General features: G+C 41.2%; 1 protein-coding gene across 1 annotated transcript; it reads left to right on the top strand.

The window, feature by feature from the left end:
* The first annotated feature begins 4,274 nt into the window (after nt 1-4,274).
* On the top strand, nt 4,275-17,799 carry LOC139664694 (vitellogenin-like). Its single transcript, XM_071543620.1, has 33 exons — nt 4,275-4,314; nt 4,749-4,769; nt 4,983-5,134; nt 5,223-5,474; nt 5,557-5,718; nt 5,807-5,955; nt 6,044-6,194; nt 6,302-6,459; nt 6,539-6,704; nt 6,792-6,917; nt 7,013-7,231; nt 7,314-7,531; nt 7,617-7,714; nt 7,801-7,925; nt 8,008-8,109; nt 8,260-8,379; nt 8,480-8,666; nt 12,859-12,952; nt 13,051-13,236; nt 13,346-13,487; nt 13,572-13,788; nt 13,883-14,414; nt 14,665-14,716; nt 14,820-15,026; nt 15,125-15,307; nt 15,368-15,493; nt 15,591-15,717; nt 15,820-16,000; nt 16,086-16,180; nt 16,394-16,488; nt 16,818-16,983; nt 17,423-17,584; nt 17,687-17,799. Exons 1-33 carry the CDS (start codon nt 4,275-4,277, stop codon nt 17,797-17,799), a joined length of 5,124 nt encoding a protein of 1,707 aa, XP_071399721.1.
* Nucleotides 17,800-19,289: the final 1,490 nt, after the last annotated feature.

Below are 19,289 nucleotides of genomic sequence, written 5' to 3' on the forward strand. Positions count from 1 at the left end.
TAATAATAATAATAACTTTATTTGTATAGCACTTTTCTAAAAACAATGTTTACAAAGTGCTTTACATACAATAAAATCCAAAAGCAGCAATAAAAAAAAATAGGCATAAAAGGTAATATATGAGGTAGACAGGTACAACTAAAAACACACAAACAAACAGAGATACAATTAAAAACAGATCGAACTTTACATAAAAGTGTGTGCTGAAAAGAAATGATAAAAAATAGGAATAAAAGGTAATACAAGAGATAAACAGGTGCAACTAAAAATAAACAAACAAACAAACAGAGATACAATTAAAAACAGATGGAACTTTAAATAAAAGTGTGTGCCAAAACACAAAAAGGCAATAAAATGGACATACAGGTACAAGTAGGCTACACTACCGTTCAAGAGTCCGGAGCCAGCGAGAACCCTCCATGCCCCCGAAAGAGACCGATACCCCAATCCACCAGGGCAGCACCAAACCGATCAGAAATACAGCCGAGAAACGACTGCTCCACTCCCCAAACCCCCCGCCCATCAAAGAACCCCCCATGCGCAGCAGTGACAGCCCCGCAGACTCCAGGCACTCCAGCCGCCACGCCCCCAGGACACCCCGCGAAGCCCCGCACCACGCCCCCCGCAGGATCCGCCACCGGTGCAACCCGCCCACAGGGCATCACCCACGGACCCCACGATCAAGCCCCCCCCCACAAAAGCCCGACAGGACCCAGACCGGGCAACTGCGCCGGCCAACCCACCAGAGACAGCACCCGTCTCCACAAACCCGCCAGCCGATCACCGCCCCGAGAGACGAAAGCCACCCCAAACGCAAGACCGCCAAGACACCGAAGACCGCCACACATAGGCGCACACCCCAGCATGAAATCCCCAGCATCCCGGCAACCCAACGCACGGAAACAGCCCCCATCCCCCAAAACAACAACCAACCGCCGAGTCAGGAGAGACGAGCACCGCCTCCGACAGACCGACCAGCGAAACCGCCCGATCCAAACCCCATCGAGCCCCCACGGGAAACAGCCCGAACGCACGGCCCGCGAGAAACGCCCCCCAAGCCAATCGCATCCATGGCAAGCGCCGCAGGAAGCGCGCGGCGAAACCCCGGCCGAGAATCCCGAAAGCCCAACGGCCAGAACGCCCAAGGCCAGCAAAGACGGAGGTCTCCCGATGAACAGAAAGTCCAAAGAACAGAACAGCCACCCGAAGACAGAGGCAGCAGTCCGCAACACCATCAATGCCCCGGCTGCACTCCCCGACCAGTTCAATGCCACCCCAGCGAACAGAAGCACCAGCCTTCCCCAGGAAACACTAAGACCCCTCAGTGAATCCAAACTCCCGAACGGCAGTGGATAGGGAGTGAATCACATTTATATAAGTGTGTTTTTAGAAGGGATTTAAAAGATGAAACTGATTTAGCTAGCCTAATTTCCTCAGGCAGGTCATTCCAAAGTCTAGGCGCCCTAATAGAGAAAGCGCACCTTTAGTCTTGAGCCTAGACTGTGGAACAACCAAAAGGGCCTTGTCTGAGGATCGAAGGCAGCGTTCTGGCTCATAAAGAGTTAAAAGGTCAGCAATATAGCTAGGGGCTAGACCTTTCCGTGCTTTAAAAGTAATCAGTAAAATCTTAAAATCAATTCTAATAATGTTGAGCAGATAGACATAACATGACCCAACCATCTGATATACTTAAGATTAATTATGATAAAAGGTGAGAATACTATAAATGTCTCACAGAAAGAGGTAGTTATACTTCATTCCCTACAGGAGAGTTTCAATGTTATTGCAGACCGTCTCTCATTAAACTTTCAACAATCACTGGAATTTTCTCACCAGCCATCAAAATTAGTCTGAAAGACTAGACTGAATAATAATAAAATAAGTTTTTATTGTATATACTGTACATAGTGTGCTAGATTGGGAGAAGTTGTAAGGATTATATTCAGAACACAAAAACTTGTTTTAAATAACTATGCCTTACTGTTCAGATAATTATTCATACTCATGCATTATTCATGCAAATACTTCCGATGCCATACCTGGAACTATATATCGGTATATAATACAGTATAGCGATTTAACAATTATCAATGAGATTTATACACTTAAAATATGTTAAGAATTTTGAAACTTAAACATTTGAAGTAAAAATGAAATCAGGAGAGTCACAAGCAGGAAAATGTTAACTGGTCAAAGGGAACTTTACAATTTTGTTACAGTTGATGTTAAATAGATTTTAAGTTTTATACCCCACAAAATCGATGAAAAAGGGTGCAATTTGCCTTTCATATGTACAGTATATTACTACTACAAGTACTACAAGTGTGGAATGTGTCTCTGAATGTGATACTTAATTGATCGCTATATAGCAAAATTCTCCTTTTGCTTGCCCACCCCAGTATATTTTTAAATATTTTTACTGTCTGGCTTAGTTTTGAATATGTACAGATCATAATTTAATGAAGACAATTATCAGTGGCCTATCATATGTTGTCCAATACATGAGAGACTTTTCCTTTACAAATAATGGATTGGCTGGGGAGAGAGGAACGACTGAGGAGGACCATCAGCAGTATTTGCTGATATGATGTGCCAGTGGAAATAATTTACTGTTAACAAGCCTGCACAGAAGACCTGCTTTGAGACATTTGGGTAGCAGAAGTATGCCACTATTAGTCTTAGTATTAGTCTTTTTCTTTATAAATTTGTTTTTTCTGACATTTGTAGATGTCTTAGAACGTCGGAAAAAAAACATAGCTTATGGTTTACTATAGGTTGAAAGTATAAAAAAGGCAAACTAAATGGTGTAGGACCACTGTATAGAGATGAAAACTGGCTAAATTAAACACAGGAAGTTTATCTGCTTCTTTATGAGGGACGCTGGTTTATATATTTAAAAAAAATATATCATGGATCCATAGTAAAAACTTTATGTTCTCTTAGTATTTTTAAGACAGGCCTAAAAACTTTTTTTTTCAGGAAGGCTTTTTCGTGTTAACTTTTGTTAGCAATCTTTTTTTTTGTTTGTTTCTTTGTTTTTATTTTTGTTTTTAACTCTGTAGCACTTTGAGATTCACTATGAATGAAAAGTGCAGTACAAATAAAATGCATTATTATTATTATTATTATCATTATTATTATTATTGTTACAATTTTGCTGAATTACTTTTTTTTTAACCCACTATCAATTTTATAGGTTACAGGCTGTTATGAATAAAGCCTTTCTTTCTGGGCCTAATGGTCACTTCCATTTCACATCTGAAACACCTTCAAGAACAAACATGCTGAAATGTCATGTCAACTATGGTCACCCCGACCATATAAATACAGATAAAGTGAGCAAACAGCCATAGTCATTGTGCCCTGTTATTTGAACTTTGAAACTCCATTTCAACAATATGATGGAGAGATGCCACATACTTCCACGGGCTCTAAATATAGCTTACAAAAATCATATTATAGCATTATAATAAATATAGCGGAACAAAAACAACTAAGCAAACACCTACAGTACATTTCCCATGGGTATAAAGTATGATGGATATGAACTAAACCAAAATTAATTTCTGTTGAGACCTTGTAACTCCAATTTTGGCATGTTTTCATTTCTTTTTTTGCTTTAATTAAAGATTTATGTCTTATGACCCTGGCGCCCATGAAAACTATACAACACTCTTTGTTACAAGTCAATGAACGATAGCGAGTTTGAAAAAAAAGAAAAGTTTGTTATTCATTCCTGAAAAGTTAATTGTTTTGGAGAAACAATTGGTTGTTTGACACACTGTTGTTTTTTTTTCTTCTTATTTCTCAAATGATACATAATACAATATAGCATACAGTATATGATAACAGTAATAACACCAGCCAGAAAAAAAAATGCCAATGAAACTCTTTATCTTTTACTTTAACTAAGGTGAGGATTGGTGTAGGAGAAGTACAGGATTTTTTTTATATATATATTATTGTAAAACGAATTGCGAGACACACAGCAAACAATCTGACACAGATACTTAACACTGACTGATATTTGAGCAGAACAAGTCAGGTGGCCCTAACCTTCTATGCACTGATTGACGCTCTCCCTGGCCCAAACAACCAAAGCTTGTTCAAATCAGAAAGGTGCAACAGCAATCTATCCAATCAGCTTTCTCCATGGCATGCGCTAGGGTTGACTTGACATCATACCTTCATGACATGCTTGTAGGGCTTCGTCAGCAGAAAGTTCCCTTTATAAGGTTTGTTTGAGACTGGAGGAGATCACAACCACATCAGCCATGAGACTGGTTGTGCTCGCCCTGACTCTGGCCCTTGTGGGTGAGTATGATTTTCCCTATTCATTAGACCAGATAATTATGTAAGTTATTAAAGTTATTTATTATTATTTTTAAGTTCTGATTATTATCTGTTATTTTAGATTATATATATATACACACATCTATATATATATACACATCTATATAAAATATATATATATATTTTTTGGGAGTGTTTTTATGTACAATTGAAGAGTGATTTTGATTCTTCTGGTTTGTTTTTTGTTGTCCATCATTTTCCTTTTTCTCTTTATATGTATTTTAGGATCAAGTTACAGCTGTAATTTTATTAACTTTATTATAACTTTATTCGATGCAGAGGGATCTCCTGTCTAACAACTTTATTACCAACTGAATTCCCAAGATGTCAATTTAGATGTAGGAGTTTTCCCATTTATATGCTGGACAATTAATTTCTTTGTCATTTTCTTTCAGCTGGTCAGCATCATAACTTTGGTAAGAGCAATAATATACAACCTTAAAGGATAGTTCCTGTTTTTGCAAGCAATATATGGGATAGTCACTAGTAATTGGCACACAAACGTGCAAATGTTAACCACTGCTAAAGCTAAATGAAAGGGAATTTTTATTATTTATATTTTATAATTTGTGGTCAACAAGATATCATAAATTACTCTGAGTTCTGACTGAATTAAACTGTCCTCACAGCTCCCAAGTTTGCTGCCAGTAAGACCTATGTGTACAAGTATGAGGCACTGCTCATGGGCGGCCTGCCTGAGGAGGGGTTGGCAAGGACTGGCCTTAAAGTCAACAGCAAAGTTCTCATCAGTGCCTTTGCCCAAAATACTTACCTGCTTAAGGTAAAGGTCAAACATCGTGTTCCACCAACACTCAAACTTTCTACATGCAAATCGCCCTGCATTAAACACTGTCATTTTTACAATATAGCTTGTGGAACCTGAGCTGTTTGAGTTCAGTGGTGTTTGGCCAAAGGATGCTTTCACCCCAGCAACCAAGCTCACTTCAGTCCTGGCTGCTCAGCTCATGACTCCCATCAAGTTTGAGTATGCTCACGGTATTGTGGGAAAGATGTTCGCCCCTGAGGGAGTCTCACCCATGGTGTTGAATATCTACAGAGGTATCCTGAACGTCCTTCAGTTGAACATCAAGAAGACACAGAATGTCTATGAGCTGCAAGAGGTTAGTCAAAACCCTTCAAAGATGATTACAAATCCATAAAACAAAGTTGGAGCTCCCCAGTAAACTTCCTCCTGTTTCCTAGGCTGGGGCTCAGGGTGTGTGTAAGACTCTCTATGCCATCACTGAAGACGAAAGAGCTGAACGCATCCTTTTGACAAAGACCAGGGATCTGAACCACTGCCAAGAGAAGATCATTAAGGACATTGGCTTGGCGTACACCGAGAAATGTGTTAAGTGCCAGCAGGTAAATTCAAATTAATTTTGTGTCCTCAAAATAAACATGAATGTATGCCACGTGATAAAGCAACTAACTATGTGGCTTATCTTCACAGGATACAAAGAACCTAAGGGGAGCTGCAGCATACAACTACATCTTGAAGCCAGTTGCTGATGGTGTTATAATCTTGGAGGCGGCTGTTAATGAGCTGATTCAGTTCTCACCATTCAATGAGATGAACGGTGCTGCTCAGATGGAGACAAAGTATGTTGATAGATACTGAATGTGAAACAATGGTAGTGTTTAGATTTTATGAAGCCACAAATTAATTGTTTGCTCCATTACTTTTAAGACAATCCTTGGTCTTCCTTGAGATTCGAAAGACCCCATTGGTACCCATTGAGGCAGAGTATCTTCACCACGGATCCCTTAAGTACGAGTTTGCCACTGAGCTTCTTCAGACACCCATTCAGCTCATTAAGATCAACAATGCACAGGCTCAGGTATTGTTTCAGATTGCTTTAAACGTATAGATCAATAAAGTCATGCATGGAAATTTGTGAATCACTGCAATATTCAGGAACTTGGACTTAATTTCTTCTGTTCCTAGATTGTGGAGATTCTGAATCATCTGGTTACCCACAATATGGAGAAGGTCCATGAAGATGCCCCTCTGAAGTTTTTGGAACTCATTCAGCTCCTTCGTGTGGCCCGCTATCAAGATATTGAGATGATCTGGAATCAATACAAGACACGACCTGCCTTCAGGTGATTTTCAGTGTTTGAACATTTGACAAAGATGGAAAGACTGTATACAAGTTTACTTAACTCCCTTTTAATTTCTCAGACACTGGATCTTGGAAGCCATCCCTGCCATTGGAACTCCAGTTGCTCTGAGATTCATCAAGGAGAAGGTCCTGGAAGGTGATGCAACTTTTGCTGAAGTAACACAGGCTTTGATGGCATCTATGCACATGGTGACAGCTGACCTGGAAGCCATCAAGCTTGTTGAGGTGGGTAAATCTGAAAGCCAGCATGTTACTTGCCACTTATAAGATTAAAGATGGTATGAAACAATTCTGATTTTTGTACTGTTCTAGGCCCTGATACTCAACCACAAAATAGTGGAAAGCCCCATTCTGCGTGAAATTGTCTTGCTTGGCTATGGCACCATGGTTGCCAAACACTGTGTTGAAAAGGTTACCTGCCCTGCTGAACTTATCAAGGTGAAATGATCTTGTTTATTTTACATATTGCTTCAAACGCTTTTGAACATTTCTGGATTAAAAAAGACTTATTGATGGCTAATTTCCACCTACAGCCCATACATGATCTTATGGTGGAGGCCGTTGCCAAGAGTGAGATTGAGGACGTCATCCTGCTTCTGAAGGTTCTGGGTAACGCTGGCCATCCTATGAGTCTTAAGCCTATCACAAAGGTCCTGCCCATCTATGGCACCGCAGCTGCATCTCTGCCTGTGAGAGTCCATGCTGATGCCATCCTGGCCATGAGGAACATCGCAAAGAAGGAGCCCAGAATGGTCTGTGAATTTCCGATACCAAAGGATATTATAATCTATTGACAGAGGATTTTATATTAACTGTATTTTCTCCTGTAATTAGATCCAGGAAATGGCTGTTCAACTGTTCATGGACAAGGCTCTTCACCCAGAGCTCCGTATGCTTGCTTGCATTGTGCTGTTTGAGACAAGGCCTGCAATGGGTCTGGTGACTACTCTAGCTAACCTTCTGAAGACAGAGGAGAATCTGCAGGTGGCCAGCTTCACTTATTCTCACATGAAGTCCCTGACCAGGAGCACTGCAGCTATCCACGCTTCAGTGTAAGCACACTCTCTGACCCCCACACATCATCAATCAAGTGTAACTCAGTGAACTGATTATTTACTTGTTATGTTTTCATTGCAGTGCTGCAGCTTGCAACGTTGCTGTCAAAATCCTGAGCCCCAAACTGGACAGACTGAGCTATCGTTTCAGCAAAGCCATCCACATGGATTTCTATAACAGTAAGGCTAATATATGGAGTTAAGTTCTTAAGTTTGATTTTTGCCATAGCATCAACTAACTGTACCTCATTAAAAACTTCATAAAGATCCCTTGATGCTCGGTGCTGCTGCCAGCACTTTCTACATCAATGATGCTGCTACGATTTTGCCCAGATCTGTTCTGGCTAAAACTAGTGCCTACTTCGCTGGGGCTGCTGCTGATGTTCTTGAGGTAAATAAAATAAGATCTAAGATATTCACAAATCAGTAATCAAAAAGTCAAATTATTTTAACACCATTTGTAATTTTCTTAGGTTGGAGTAAGAACTGAGGGACTCCAGGAGGCTCTTCTGAAAAACCCTGCTGTTAGTGAGAATGTGGACAGAATCACCAAGATGAGGCGCGTCATCAAAGCTGTAAGCAATGAGACATTACTAAGTCACAAATATAGGGATAGGATAGAGTTACTTGGAGGTAAAAATACAATAAGTAATTCATGCAATTGCAGTGAAGAACGAAAGCACATGATGAAACACATTGTTACATGATATCTCCTCCTTCCACAGCTGTCTGAGTGGAGATCTTTGCCTACCAGCCAGCCTCTGGCGTCTGTATATATCAAACTGTTTGGACAAGAAATCGCCTTTGCCAACATTGACAAAACTATGATTAGCCAGGCCATTGCGGTATGATTCAATTACAATCTCTCAACCTCAAAATCAAAAAATTGAATGGCCTATAACTGTTTTGTGCGACATGATGATAAATTATTTCATTTCCCTGCAGTTTGTCACTGGGCCCTCTGCTCAAGCATATGGAAAAAATGCTGTGAAGACTCTGCTATCTGGCATTTCTTTCCATTATGCTAAGCCTTTGTTGGCTGCTGAGATACGACGCATCTTCCCTACTGCTGCTGGTCTGCCCATGGAGCTCAGTCTTTACACTGCTGCTGTGGCTGCTGCAGCTGTTCAAGGTAAGGGATTACAAACTACGATACATCCACAATTTAGCTTGTTGCATGTCCCATTTAATTTAGTTTAGTTCAGTCTATTTAATCAGTGTGATCCACTGAGTATTATTACTTTCCATGGATTTGTGCTGGGTTAAGTACTTGAAAGTAGCTGCACACTCCTAACTGATACAGCATAAACCTTTACCAACATTTTCATGGACAGGTCTTTAATAGGCTATAACAATCACGACGGAGAAAATAATTACCTCGGCCATTGGTCAGGTCGCCTAATTACATCTAAATCTAAATACAAGACCTAGAAAAACACAGTCAGTGACACTAAACCCAAGCTAATCACAAATGCAGTAACATTTTAAAAGACAGAATAACCTCCATTCAAATACCATATACTGCATATCTATACAAACAGACTAAGTGTATACAATCTATATCAAATAAATCCCTATGTACACCCCCACAAAGAAAATACATAGTGATTTTTTTGTCTGGGCACTGTAACTTTTTGCATACCAATGTAACGTACAATGTGACTTACGATGTGATTGTCTTCATGCAAAAAACAAGATGGCGCCTGTGTTTGGCCGTGCCTCTGCTGCATTGCTCTCTCGCATATTTGTGATTTTTCTTGTGATATATTTTGCCGTGTCAACCTTGTCAAGTGGTAGCTTTGTCGCAGCTGTTATTCAATATGGCCGAGACACGTTGTTCCGAATCAAGGGACAGATGGAAAACTTTTGTGTTACCTGGGCCAGGTACGCAGAGTATTTCCCTCCAAAACTGGAATGCTCCACGTCATCGCCGCAGTACCTGCTGCTAACCAGGCGTCGCAGCAGGAGAAGGAAGCGGGGATCCAGGGCTGGCGTTCAGGTCAGGCTGAGGAAGTGGCGATCCCGTGAATTTTAATCTTGGCCGAGTGGGTTTGGAGCTCCTGTGAGAGAGCGGTGCTTGAGGCCGGTTCCGGGCTGTGGGTCGGATTGGGACGCGGCTCGTGCATCATCGCCTGCGTGGAACATCTCGGACCGGATTTTCCCAGCCCGGTGTGCCCGCATTCCTACTCCCCACGAGCGTGCCCTGCGTCTGGTGGTTACCTGTCAGGTGGACCATGCCATCCAGTCGCCGTGCCAGGAGCCAGGCCAGCGCGCAATACGCACACGCCCCACCAGGATAGCCCTGCTCAACGCGCGCTCTATTGCGAACAAGGCTTTTACCCTGAGCGACCTTTTCACAAAGGAGAAATTGAATTTTATGTGCCTCACGGAGACTTGGCAGCGGGAGAATGAGTATGTTCATCTTAAAGAGCTGTGCCCCCCGGACTGCTCCGTTTTTGGGACACCTCGCCTTGCGCGCCGTGGAGGCGGACTGGCGCTTGTCTACCGGGATTCTTTCTGCTGCAGAGTGATGGACACCGACTCGTTCAACTCCTTTGAGCTTCAGATGTGTAAGGTTGGAATTGCACACTCCTTTCACTGTGTTTTAGAGTACCGTCCTCCTGGTCCTGCCCGGTTGTTTCTTGATGAGTTTACTGAGTTTTTGTCATCAACTATTAAACTGGAGAGCGTGTTAATCCTTGGGGATTTTAATCTCCACATTGATGATCCATCTTGTCCTATGGCAGCAGAACTGTTAACTCTCATGGACTCCTTTGATTTTATTCAGCACGTTTCTGGCCCTACTCATGTCAAAGGTCACACTTTAGATTTGTTTTTTTCTTTCGGTCTAAATATTGACCAAATGAGTGTGGAAGACTTTCAAATAAGTGACCACTCTTGTATTTTATTTAACTTGTCTTTCATGTTGGCGCCCTCTACTTGCAATGTGGAAAGGCAGAGACGCATTCTTAGTGAATCAACAATTAGTGCATTTTCTGCCTCTTTTGACCCCACTGCCTTTGATAATTGTGACGATGTTGAATCACTTATGACAAGTTTCAATAGCCATTGTTTGACTGTTTTGAACACTGTAGCACCTCTTAAAAACACTTTAGGTGCACACAAAAAACCTTGTCCGTGGATAAATGAAGCCATTTGTAGCCTTAGGAGAAGCTGCAGGAAAGTTGAGCGTCTGTGGAAAACCACTAAATTACAGGTGCACAGACTCCACCTTAAAGAAATGATAATTGAGTTAAATGAAAAGATAAAACAGGCTCGGTCATCTTATTTTTCTAATCTTGTTTCTTGTAATAAGAAAAACCCTAAAGTCCTGTTTGACACTATTGAGAACCTTGTTGCACCTTCAGCTCCTCATGTGCCTGTGTACACACAGGAGGACTGTAATAACTTCCTAAACTTCTTTGTGAACAAAGTGCAAGACATCAGGGCTAGTATCAATCCTCCCCTAACGAGTTTATGCATTATGCCATCTCCTTTGTGTTCGTGGTCCTCCTTCTCTCCTGTCAGCCTGCAGGATGTGAAGGTTTTAGTTTGCAAGATGAAACCCTCATCAAGCCCTGCTGACATTGTGCCCACATCTCTTTTCCTAAATGTTTTTGATGTTGTCGGTCCTTGGGTTGTCAAATTGATAAATCTTTCACTTAAATCTGGCTCGGTCCCCAGCTACTTTAAACATGCTGTGGTGAATCCCATTCTTAAAAAGCCAAATCTTGATCCTGTGGAGCCAAAAAACTACAGGCCCATATCAAAACTTCCCTTTGTGTCAAAAATCTTGGAAAAAGTGGTGGCTAATCAGCTAACTTCATTTTTGGAGCTGCATGATCTCTATGACAAATATCAATCAGGTTTTCGGAAAATGCACTCCACTGAAACTGCTCTGGTGAGAGTTTCAAGCGACGTAATGATGGCTGCAGACTCCGGTCGCTACACAGTTTTGGTCTTACTGGACTTGACCTCTGCATTTGATACCGTAGATCACTGTATACTGGTTGATCGGCTTAAATCAGAGATGGGGTTTTCCGGGTCTGTCCTCCAGTGGTTTTCCTCATATATAAAAGGAAGAACTTTTAATGTTGCAATCAACAATGTAATGTCCGATGTATCAAACCTGTCTTGTGGAGTTGCCCAAGGTTCTGTTCTGGGGCCTGTTTTGTTTTTGATGTACTTGATGCCTCTTGGTCAGCTGATTCGCGGTTTTAAAAATGTGTCTTATCACTTCTACGCTGATGACATTCAGTTGTATTGTTCTTTCAATGACTCAGAGTTTCACTTTTATCTGTGTTTTTGGAATGTGTGTCTTGCATCAACAACTGGCTTTCTTCAAATTACCTTCAGATAAATTCAAACAAAACAGAAACTCTGATCATTGCTCCTGACAATAAGATCCCCCAGATCAAAAGCCATCTTGGTGCTCTGGGTTCGTCTGTTAAACCCAGCCTCAGAAACCTTGGGGTTGTGTTCGATCAGGCCATGTCTCTGGAGGCTCACTCTCGTCAGCTGACCAAAAACTGTTTTTATCACCTGAGAAATATCTCTAAAATAAGAAAAATGTTGTCAAAGTCTGACCTTGAAATGATCATCCATGCTTTCATTTCGTCTCGCATTGACTATTGCAATTCTCTTTTTATTTGTTTTAATAAGGCCGTTCTAAACAAACTTCAAACTGTACATAACTCTGCTGCTAGACTTTTGACAGGAACGCCCAGAACAGCCCACATTACCCCTGTTTTGGCAAGTCTTCATTGGCTTCCTGTCAAATTTCGCATTGATTTTAAAATCTTGGTTCTCACTTTCCGAGCGCTGCATGGTGAGGCCCCCCTGTATATTGCGGACTTGTTGTGCCCCTACACTTCAGGTCGCACCCTTCGGTCCTCAGGCCAGAGTCTCCTGAAGGTCCCAAAGACCCGTTTTAAAACCCGGGGAGACCTATCCTTTCAGGCTGTTGCCCCCAGACTCTGGAACGATTTGCCCTTGTCGCTCTGTGTGGCCGAGTCTGTGGACTCTTTTAAAAAGCAACTGAAGACAGTTTTATTTCGGAAAGCTTTTGGTTGATAAATATTCACTGGAAAATTTCACAAAATGTATATTTATTCTGCTTTATTTTGCCTATGTTTTGTACAGCACTTTGTGATTTTCATCTGTAAAAAGCGCTTTATAAATCAATTTTACTTACTTACTTACTTACTTACTTCAATAAGATTAGTAATAATGGGATGTTACATTATAACATCTAATTGTGGCATTAAGTGGGTTAAAAACATTATGCTAATAAGTGACATATGCTTTTATTTTTATTTTGGTAGTCAAGGCCACCACCACACCAACTCTGCCAGAAACCTTCCATGTTGCTCACCTGCTGAAAACAGACATGAAACTTGAGACTGAGATCAAACCAAGGTAGCTATGACTTCTGGCACTAAAGTTGTGCAAAACAACAAACACAAAATATATCTACATATCATAAAATGTAATGTATACATTTCCTCTTCCTCTAGTCTTGCTCTGCATACATTTGCTGTGATGGGAGTAAATACTGCTCTACTCCAGAATGCTTTGATGGCAAGAGCTAAAGTCAACTCTATTCTGCCAGCCAAAATAGCAGCAAGGCTTGACATCACCGAAGGCAACTTCAAGATTGAGGCTCTGCCAGTTTCTGCACCTGAACACCTTGCAGCTGTGCAGTAAGCTTAACATTTTTTCATCATAATGTACACTTTAGATTTATTCTGGTATTTCCGAAATGTGTATACTTGTAAAACCTGCATTCTTAAGTCTTTATTCTTTCAACAGTTTTGAAACTCTTGCTGTGACAAGAAATATTGAGGATCTTGCTGCTGCAAAAATGATTCCAATTATCCCAGCCAAAATCTTGGAACCCATCTCAAGGGAAAGGTTCACATCAAAGATTGCCTCCTCTATTGCTAGTAGTTGGGTGAGTTTTAAACATCGTCTTTTAATACAGTTACAGAAGATTCTACATTCACCATATAATTAATCTTTTTTTTTCTTTGCTTAGTCTAAATCCTCTGAGATTTACTCTCATGAGGCAGCTGACATCAAGCCCATTGTAAAGACCAAATTAGCTCACTTTGGGAAGAAGTATTGTGCTAAAGGTACTACCATCGGATTGAAGACTTGTGTCAAGATTGCCTCTGAGAATGCTGCCTTCATCAGGAACACTGCTCTCTACAAACTGATTGGAAGCCATTCTGTTGCTCTTTCTATAAAACCAGGCAAGTATTGAGAATACAATAAATTGTGCACTATGTAGAAGTAGTGTGCACAAAGCAACTATTAATAACATTACTTTATAATACATGTTTTCAGTTGAAAGTGAAGTCATTGAGAGACTGGAGATTGAGATTCAGGTTGGACCAAAGGCTGCAGAGAAGATCATCAAACAGATCAACCTGAGTGAAGAAGAAATTGTTGAGGGAAAACCACTCTTGGTGAAGCTCAAGAAAATCCTGGTTTCTGGTCTGAAGAATGGCACCAGATCTTCCTCCAGCTCCAGCAGTTCTCTTTCCGCCAGTTCCCGTTCCAGCAGCTCCAGTTCCAGCAGCTCCCGCTCTAGCCTTCGTTCCAGGTCCTCTTCTTCCTCCTCCAGTTCTTCATCTCGTCTCAACAGCAAGATTACTGATGCAGCTGCCCCAGCTGGTAAACTTCGTAGCAGCAGTAGCCGCAGCAGCAGCAGTAGCAGCAGCAGCAGACTTAGCTCCACTAAATCAGTGAGCAGCTCTTCCAGGTCCAGTTCCAGGTCCAGTTCCAGCTCTTCCAGCTCCTCCAGCTCCTCCAGTGCTCGTGTCTCAAAGGTAATAGTTAAGGATGGTTACCTGACTTTGCATAGAAAAATATTGGTGTTCAATTTCTTCATGTCGCAATATATAAAGGGTGGAATCTGACAATAATGTTTTGTTCCAAACAGCATGTGATTTACCACCATAAATTCCAGAAGAACCACAAGAAGCAGGTAAGTTTCTAGGGTACTTTGGACAATGATACAAAAATACATTAAACGTTAAATTATGCAGCAGGTTTCTCATGATGGCCTTTGATCGTCGTACATGATTTTTGTAGACTATCGCCTCTCAAGCCACCTCAGCGGCCAGACTCTCCAAGAGCAGAAGCAGCGCTTCAAGCTTTGAGGCCATCTACAAACAGGTGAAACTTGATCATTTTGACTGTAAAATTGCATTCAAATGAACCTTCTCTCTTCTGGGTTTGTGGATGTTTTTATATTAGTTAACACAGTCTGTTTCCACAGAACAAATTCCTGGGCAATACTGCTGCTCCTACCTTTGCAATCATCTTCCGTGCTGTCAGAAGTGACCACAAGATGCAAGGATACCAGATAACTGCCTACTTGGACAAGCCTACTTCCAGAGTGCAGTTTATTATTGCTGCTTTGGCTGAGGCTGACAACTGGAAGTTCTGTGCTGATGGTGCTTTGCTTAGCAAGCACAAAGTTACAGTAAGAATCGTTCTTTCTTACATCATAGATCTTATGGCACAATGTAAAAAGGTTACTCTTAAAAGTCAACTGCCTTCTTATCCCATTTGTCTAAATAGGCCAAAATTGGCTGGGGAGCAGAATGCAAGCAATACGGCACCATGATCACAGCCGAGACTGGTCTGGTCGGTCCAAGCCCTGCAGCCCGCCTGAGAGTGGCTTGGGAACACCTACCCAGTGCCCTTAGACACTATGCAAAGATGTATGGACACTCATACATACTATCTCTAGCCTACTCATATGTAATATAGCCTATATAAAATTTCTGATGTTTATTACATTTATTTTACAGTGCATATGAGTATATTCCATCTTCCATCCTGGCTGGCCTGATTGAAGGAAAGGAAGTTAACAGTGAGAAGCAGGTGTCACTGACAGTGGTGGCAACATCTGACAAGTCCCTTGACTTCATTTTGAAATCACCAAAAGTATGAATGATCAAATTTCCTTCAAGGATAAATGAAGCAGGTTTTGTTTACATTTTTACACATTTTCTCTAATTATTGTGAATTATTCTGGTTACAGCGAACCATATACAAACTGGCTTTGCGTCTTCCCATCTCTCTGCCACTTGATGAACTCAGTGGTCTTACCCCCTTTGATGACAACCTTGTTGACAAATTCCACTACTTGCTTGCCAAGGCTAATGCAGGTAATATAAAAGGCTGACCCCATTATTTAATACAAAATGCATCTGGCAATAATCTTTGACCAAATGCCAAGGATTAAATATGCAATTTTTCTTTCTTCTCAGCTGAATGTAGCTTTGTCAAAGACACACTGACCACATTCAACAACAGGAGATACAAGAACGAGATGCCCTTGTCTTGCTACCAAGTTCTGGCTCAGGATTGCACCCAAGAACTGAAATTCATGGTTTTGTTGAAGAAAGATCACATTGAACAGAACCATATCAATGTGAAAATTGCTGACATGTGAGTCTTAATTTTAAAAAACAAAGAAAAGTTTTGTTTTTTATGAACAAGTTGCCATAACAAAATGTCACACTTTCATTTCTAGTGATATTGACCTGTATCCTAAGAACACGGATGTGATTGTGAAGGTTAATGGAATGGAAATACCCATCAACAACCTCCCATACCAGCATCCCACAGGTTTCTACAAATATTCATTTCACCCTCAACATCTTGTATTGCAGCAAACCAGCGATATGTAATGTACCATACTAAAGTAAACATTATGGCACTGACGACCAAACGTTTATTTCATCACCACAGCAATTGACTTTATCCTTATTACTTGTTCACACTTAGGCCTGATGAAATTTTATTTCTGTGTACTGTGATAAACCTGCTTTTTACTTCCAGGTAAAATCCAGATCAGATCAAAGGGTGAAGGCATCTCTGTCTACGCTCCAAGCCATGGCCTTCATGAAGTCTACTTTGATAAGAACTCATGGAAGGTAAAATCAATTATGGATAATCTAAAACTATGCAATATGCAAATCTATGAAATTACTACTCTTCAAATAATTTTTGATTTTTTGACAGAGGATAAATTTACTGAAAATGTACCCCAAACTATGTAGCTATATAGATTATGAGCAATTCCATCCTTAAAAGCTTGACCCCTGGGAATCATCAAGTTTGAGACAGTAGACAGTTGAAATAGCTATGGATCTTCTAACAAGCATCTAGGGATTTTGTTGGATTCCCTCCCATGATTTATCAAACTTTAATAAATTTGATAGATTCAATAGATTCTAATGTCCTGTTTGGTCTTGCCATGCAGGTTAAAGTTGTGGACTGGATGAAGGGACAGACCTGTGGACTCTGTGGAAAGGCTGATGGGGAAGTCAGACAGGAGTACCGCACCCCCAATGGACGCCTGACCAAGAACGCAGTCAGCTATTCTCATTCCTGGGTTCTCCCTGCCGAGACCTGCCGTGACACCTCTGGTAAGACCCTATACCTTCACTGCAGCATCATTTTTGAAAGTAATAATCAGTGGCATTTTCAGATAAATAAATATCCATTTGCCAGTTCATGAAAGGTTTTACATTTGCTGTTCGAAACACCTGGTGTTGGATAGGTCTTTCACAGGAAAAGTCTTCAGCCGCACAGAGAGTGATGCATTTTATGTTTCCAGCAGCAGTAACAGCAGTTTGTTTGTAATAAATAACAAGAAGTGGGTAGTTAGCATGAGCAGCGATAGCCACCACGGCTGAACAGACAAAGAAAAGAGCGCCACCTACAGAAACTGAAACTTCATGGAATAAACCAAGATGATCAACATATTTCAGGAGCACACAAAATGCTATCCCTGCATACATGAGTAAAGCAACTCTCCTACCAAATTCATATCAAAAGGTACTTATCCATACTTGTCTGTTACAGAATGCCGCATGAAGCTTGAATCTGTGATGCTGGAGAGACAGATGGTCGTCCACGGCCAGGAGTCCAACTGCTACTCTGTTGAGCCCGTGCTGCGCTGCCTGCCCGGCTGCTTCCCAGTGAAGACGACCTCTGTCACCGTTGGCTACCACTGCCTACCTGCCGGTGAGTCTGCAACGCATCACAGCGACTTAATGAAGACACAACTTGAAAATGTAGAGGCAGAATTCGTAGTTTCTAATGGTTTTACTCTCTTCACCACTGCAGATTCTACCCTGAATCGCCCTGAAGATCTGACCGCCATCTACAATAAGAGTGTGGACCTGAGGGAAACAGCAGAAGCCCACCTCGCCTGCAGCTGCACCGCTCAGTGTGCTTAAATCATATGTCTTCTGTCACAGTCGTTTATATTATTTTATAGGTCACATCGGAATTCGGAATTATTCTGTTTTAAATGTAATCTTAAATAAATTTCAAACTGCATCCCCAAATATGTTGTCTGAAAGTTTTTCAAGCCTGGCAGAGATATTAAACTGTTCGAGAGAAACTTTCTAACCTACAGAAAATTCTTGCCCTTTGTTTACATGAAGAAAACAAGATGGCCAGAGTTAAGCTCACAACATATGACTGAGAAATAACTCAGAGGAGGCATGATAGGTGTGGGGAAGGGTACAAAACAATATCTCAAGTGTTGGGAGTTCACAAAAGCACAATGGAAATGGAAAGAATATTGTCTGACCAAACTGAGCAAATGGGGAAGAAGGTCCTTTGTTAAAGTGACCAAGAAGACCGCTCAGACAGAACTACAGAGTTCCTGGGCTGCAGTGGGAGATCTTCCAAAAGAACAAAAAGTGAGTGTAGACCTTGACAATTCTGGCCTGTGTGGCAGAAAAAAAGGCATCATCAAACTCACTCTTGCCACATTTCGCACACTCAAAAAACACCGCTCCCCTTGAATGTCTCTCCACAGTTAAATCAACCCTAACCGCCACGCACCGGTGGCTCCTTCAAAATATAAGGTTGCTCACACTTCATAGTATTCTCAGTCACATGCCTTTCCTACCAATATGGGGCTTTACCATATACACAAGTGATGGTAATCAAATGACAGCCACAGCTACCAAGTGGCGGTGTGGTGATGTAACATAATACTATAAATACTACAGAGCTCCAAGCCAAGGCAAACACGTGGGGCACTTTTGTGGGGGCAAAATATGTGATTCTAGAGTGACATTGTGCTGATTAGTTTTTAATTAGTGTATAGCAAACTGAGTAAGGATATTGTCGTTTGTCAACGCAACCCACCGAAAAAGCCGCTCACTTTTGGCTGAAAAAGCTAGTCAGTAGTCAATACTAGCCAGGTAGCCAGACAGGGCATGGAGTCGTTTCTATAAGTGCCTTTCTCAGAAAAAGGTTCGTTCTCAAGCCAAAAAATCCAGTGATAAATCAGTATTTATACAGTGGCTACTTACCTCTTCACTAGAACGATTTTGTCGGATCTTTCCTCCAACTCGCTAGCTTACTTGCTAGTTACTGTTAATATAGAGCCTCCTTGGTGGTATCTGTTTTTCCGTCAATTACTGTACAGGCCACCGTAGTTAAAGGGGCTGTTGGTTTCTTCATAGTTTTTACCGGCGGTTCATATCCTCGTTCGTTGTATTAACGCCCTCTACTGGTTTCATAAATTACTAATCATGTCATTACTTAAATCCTTTCCACTAAACCCACCTGTACCCTTGAATAAATCAATCAAAATCCCACAACTCCTTGCATTGTCTGCTAATTTTAACAGTTTTCATTGTGAATTGTTGTTCTCCACTTTCCAGCGTCCTCATCCTCATCTCCTCTCTCTCTCTGCACTTTTCCTGTT

Source organism: Centroberyx affinis, unplaced genomic scaffold, assembly GCF_046629955.1.
Source record: "Centroberyx affinis isolate AG114_WGS23_722 - 3 ecotype Tasmania unplaced genomic scaffold, CSIRO-AGI_Caff_v1 ptg004359l_1, whole genome shotgun sequence".
Taxonomy (NCBI): Eukaryota; Metazoa; Chordata; class Actinopteri; order Beryciformes; family Berycidae; genus Centroberyx; species Centroberyx affinis.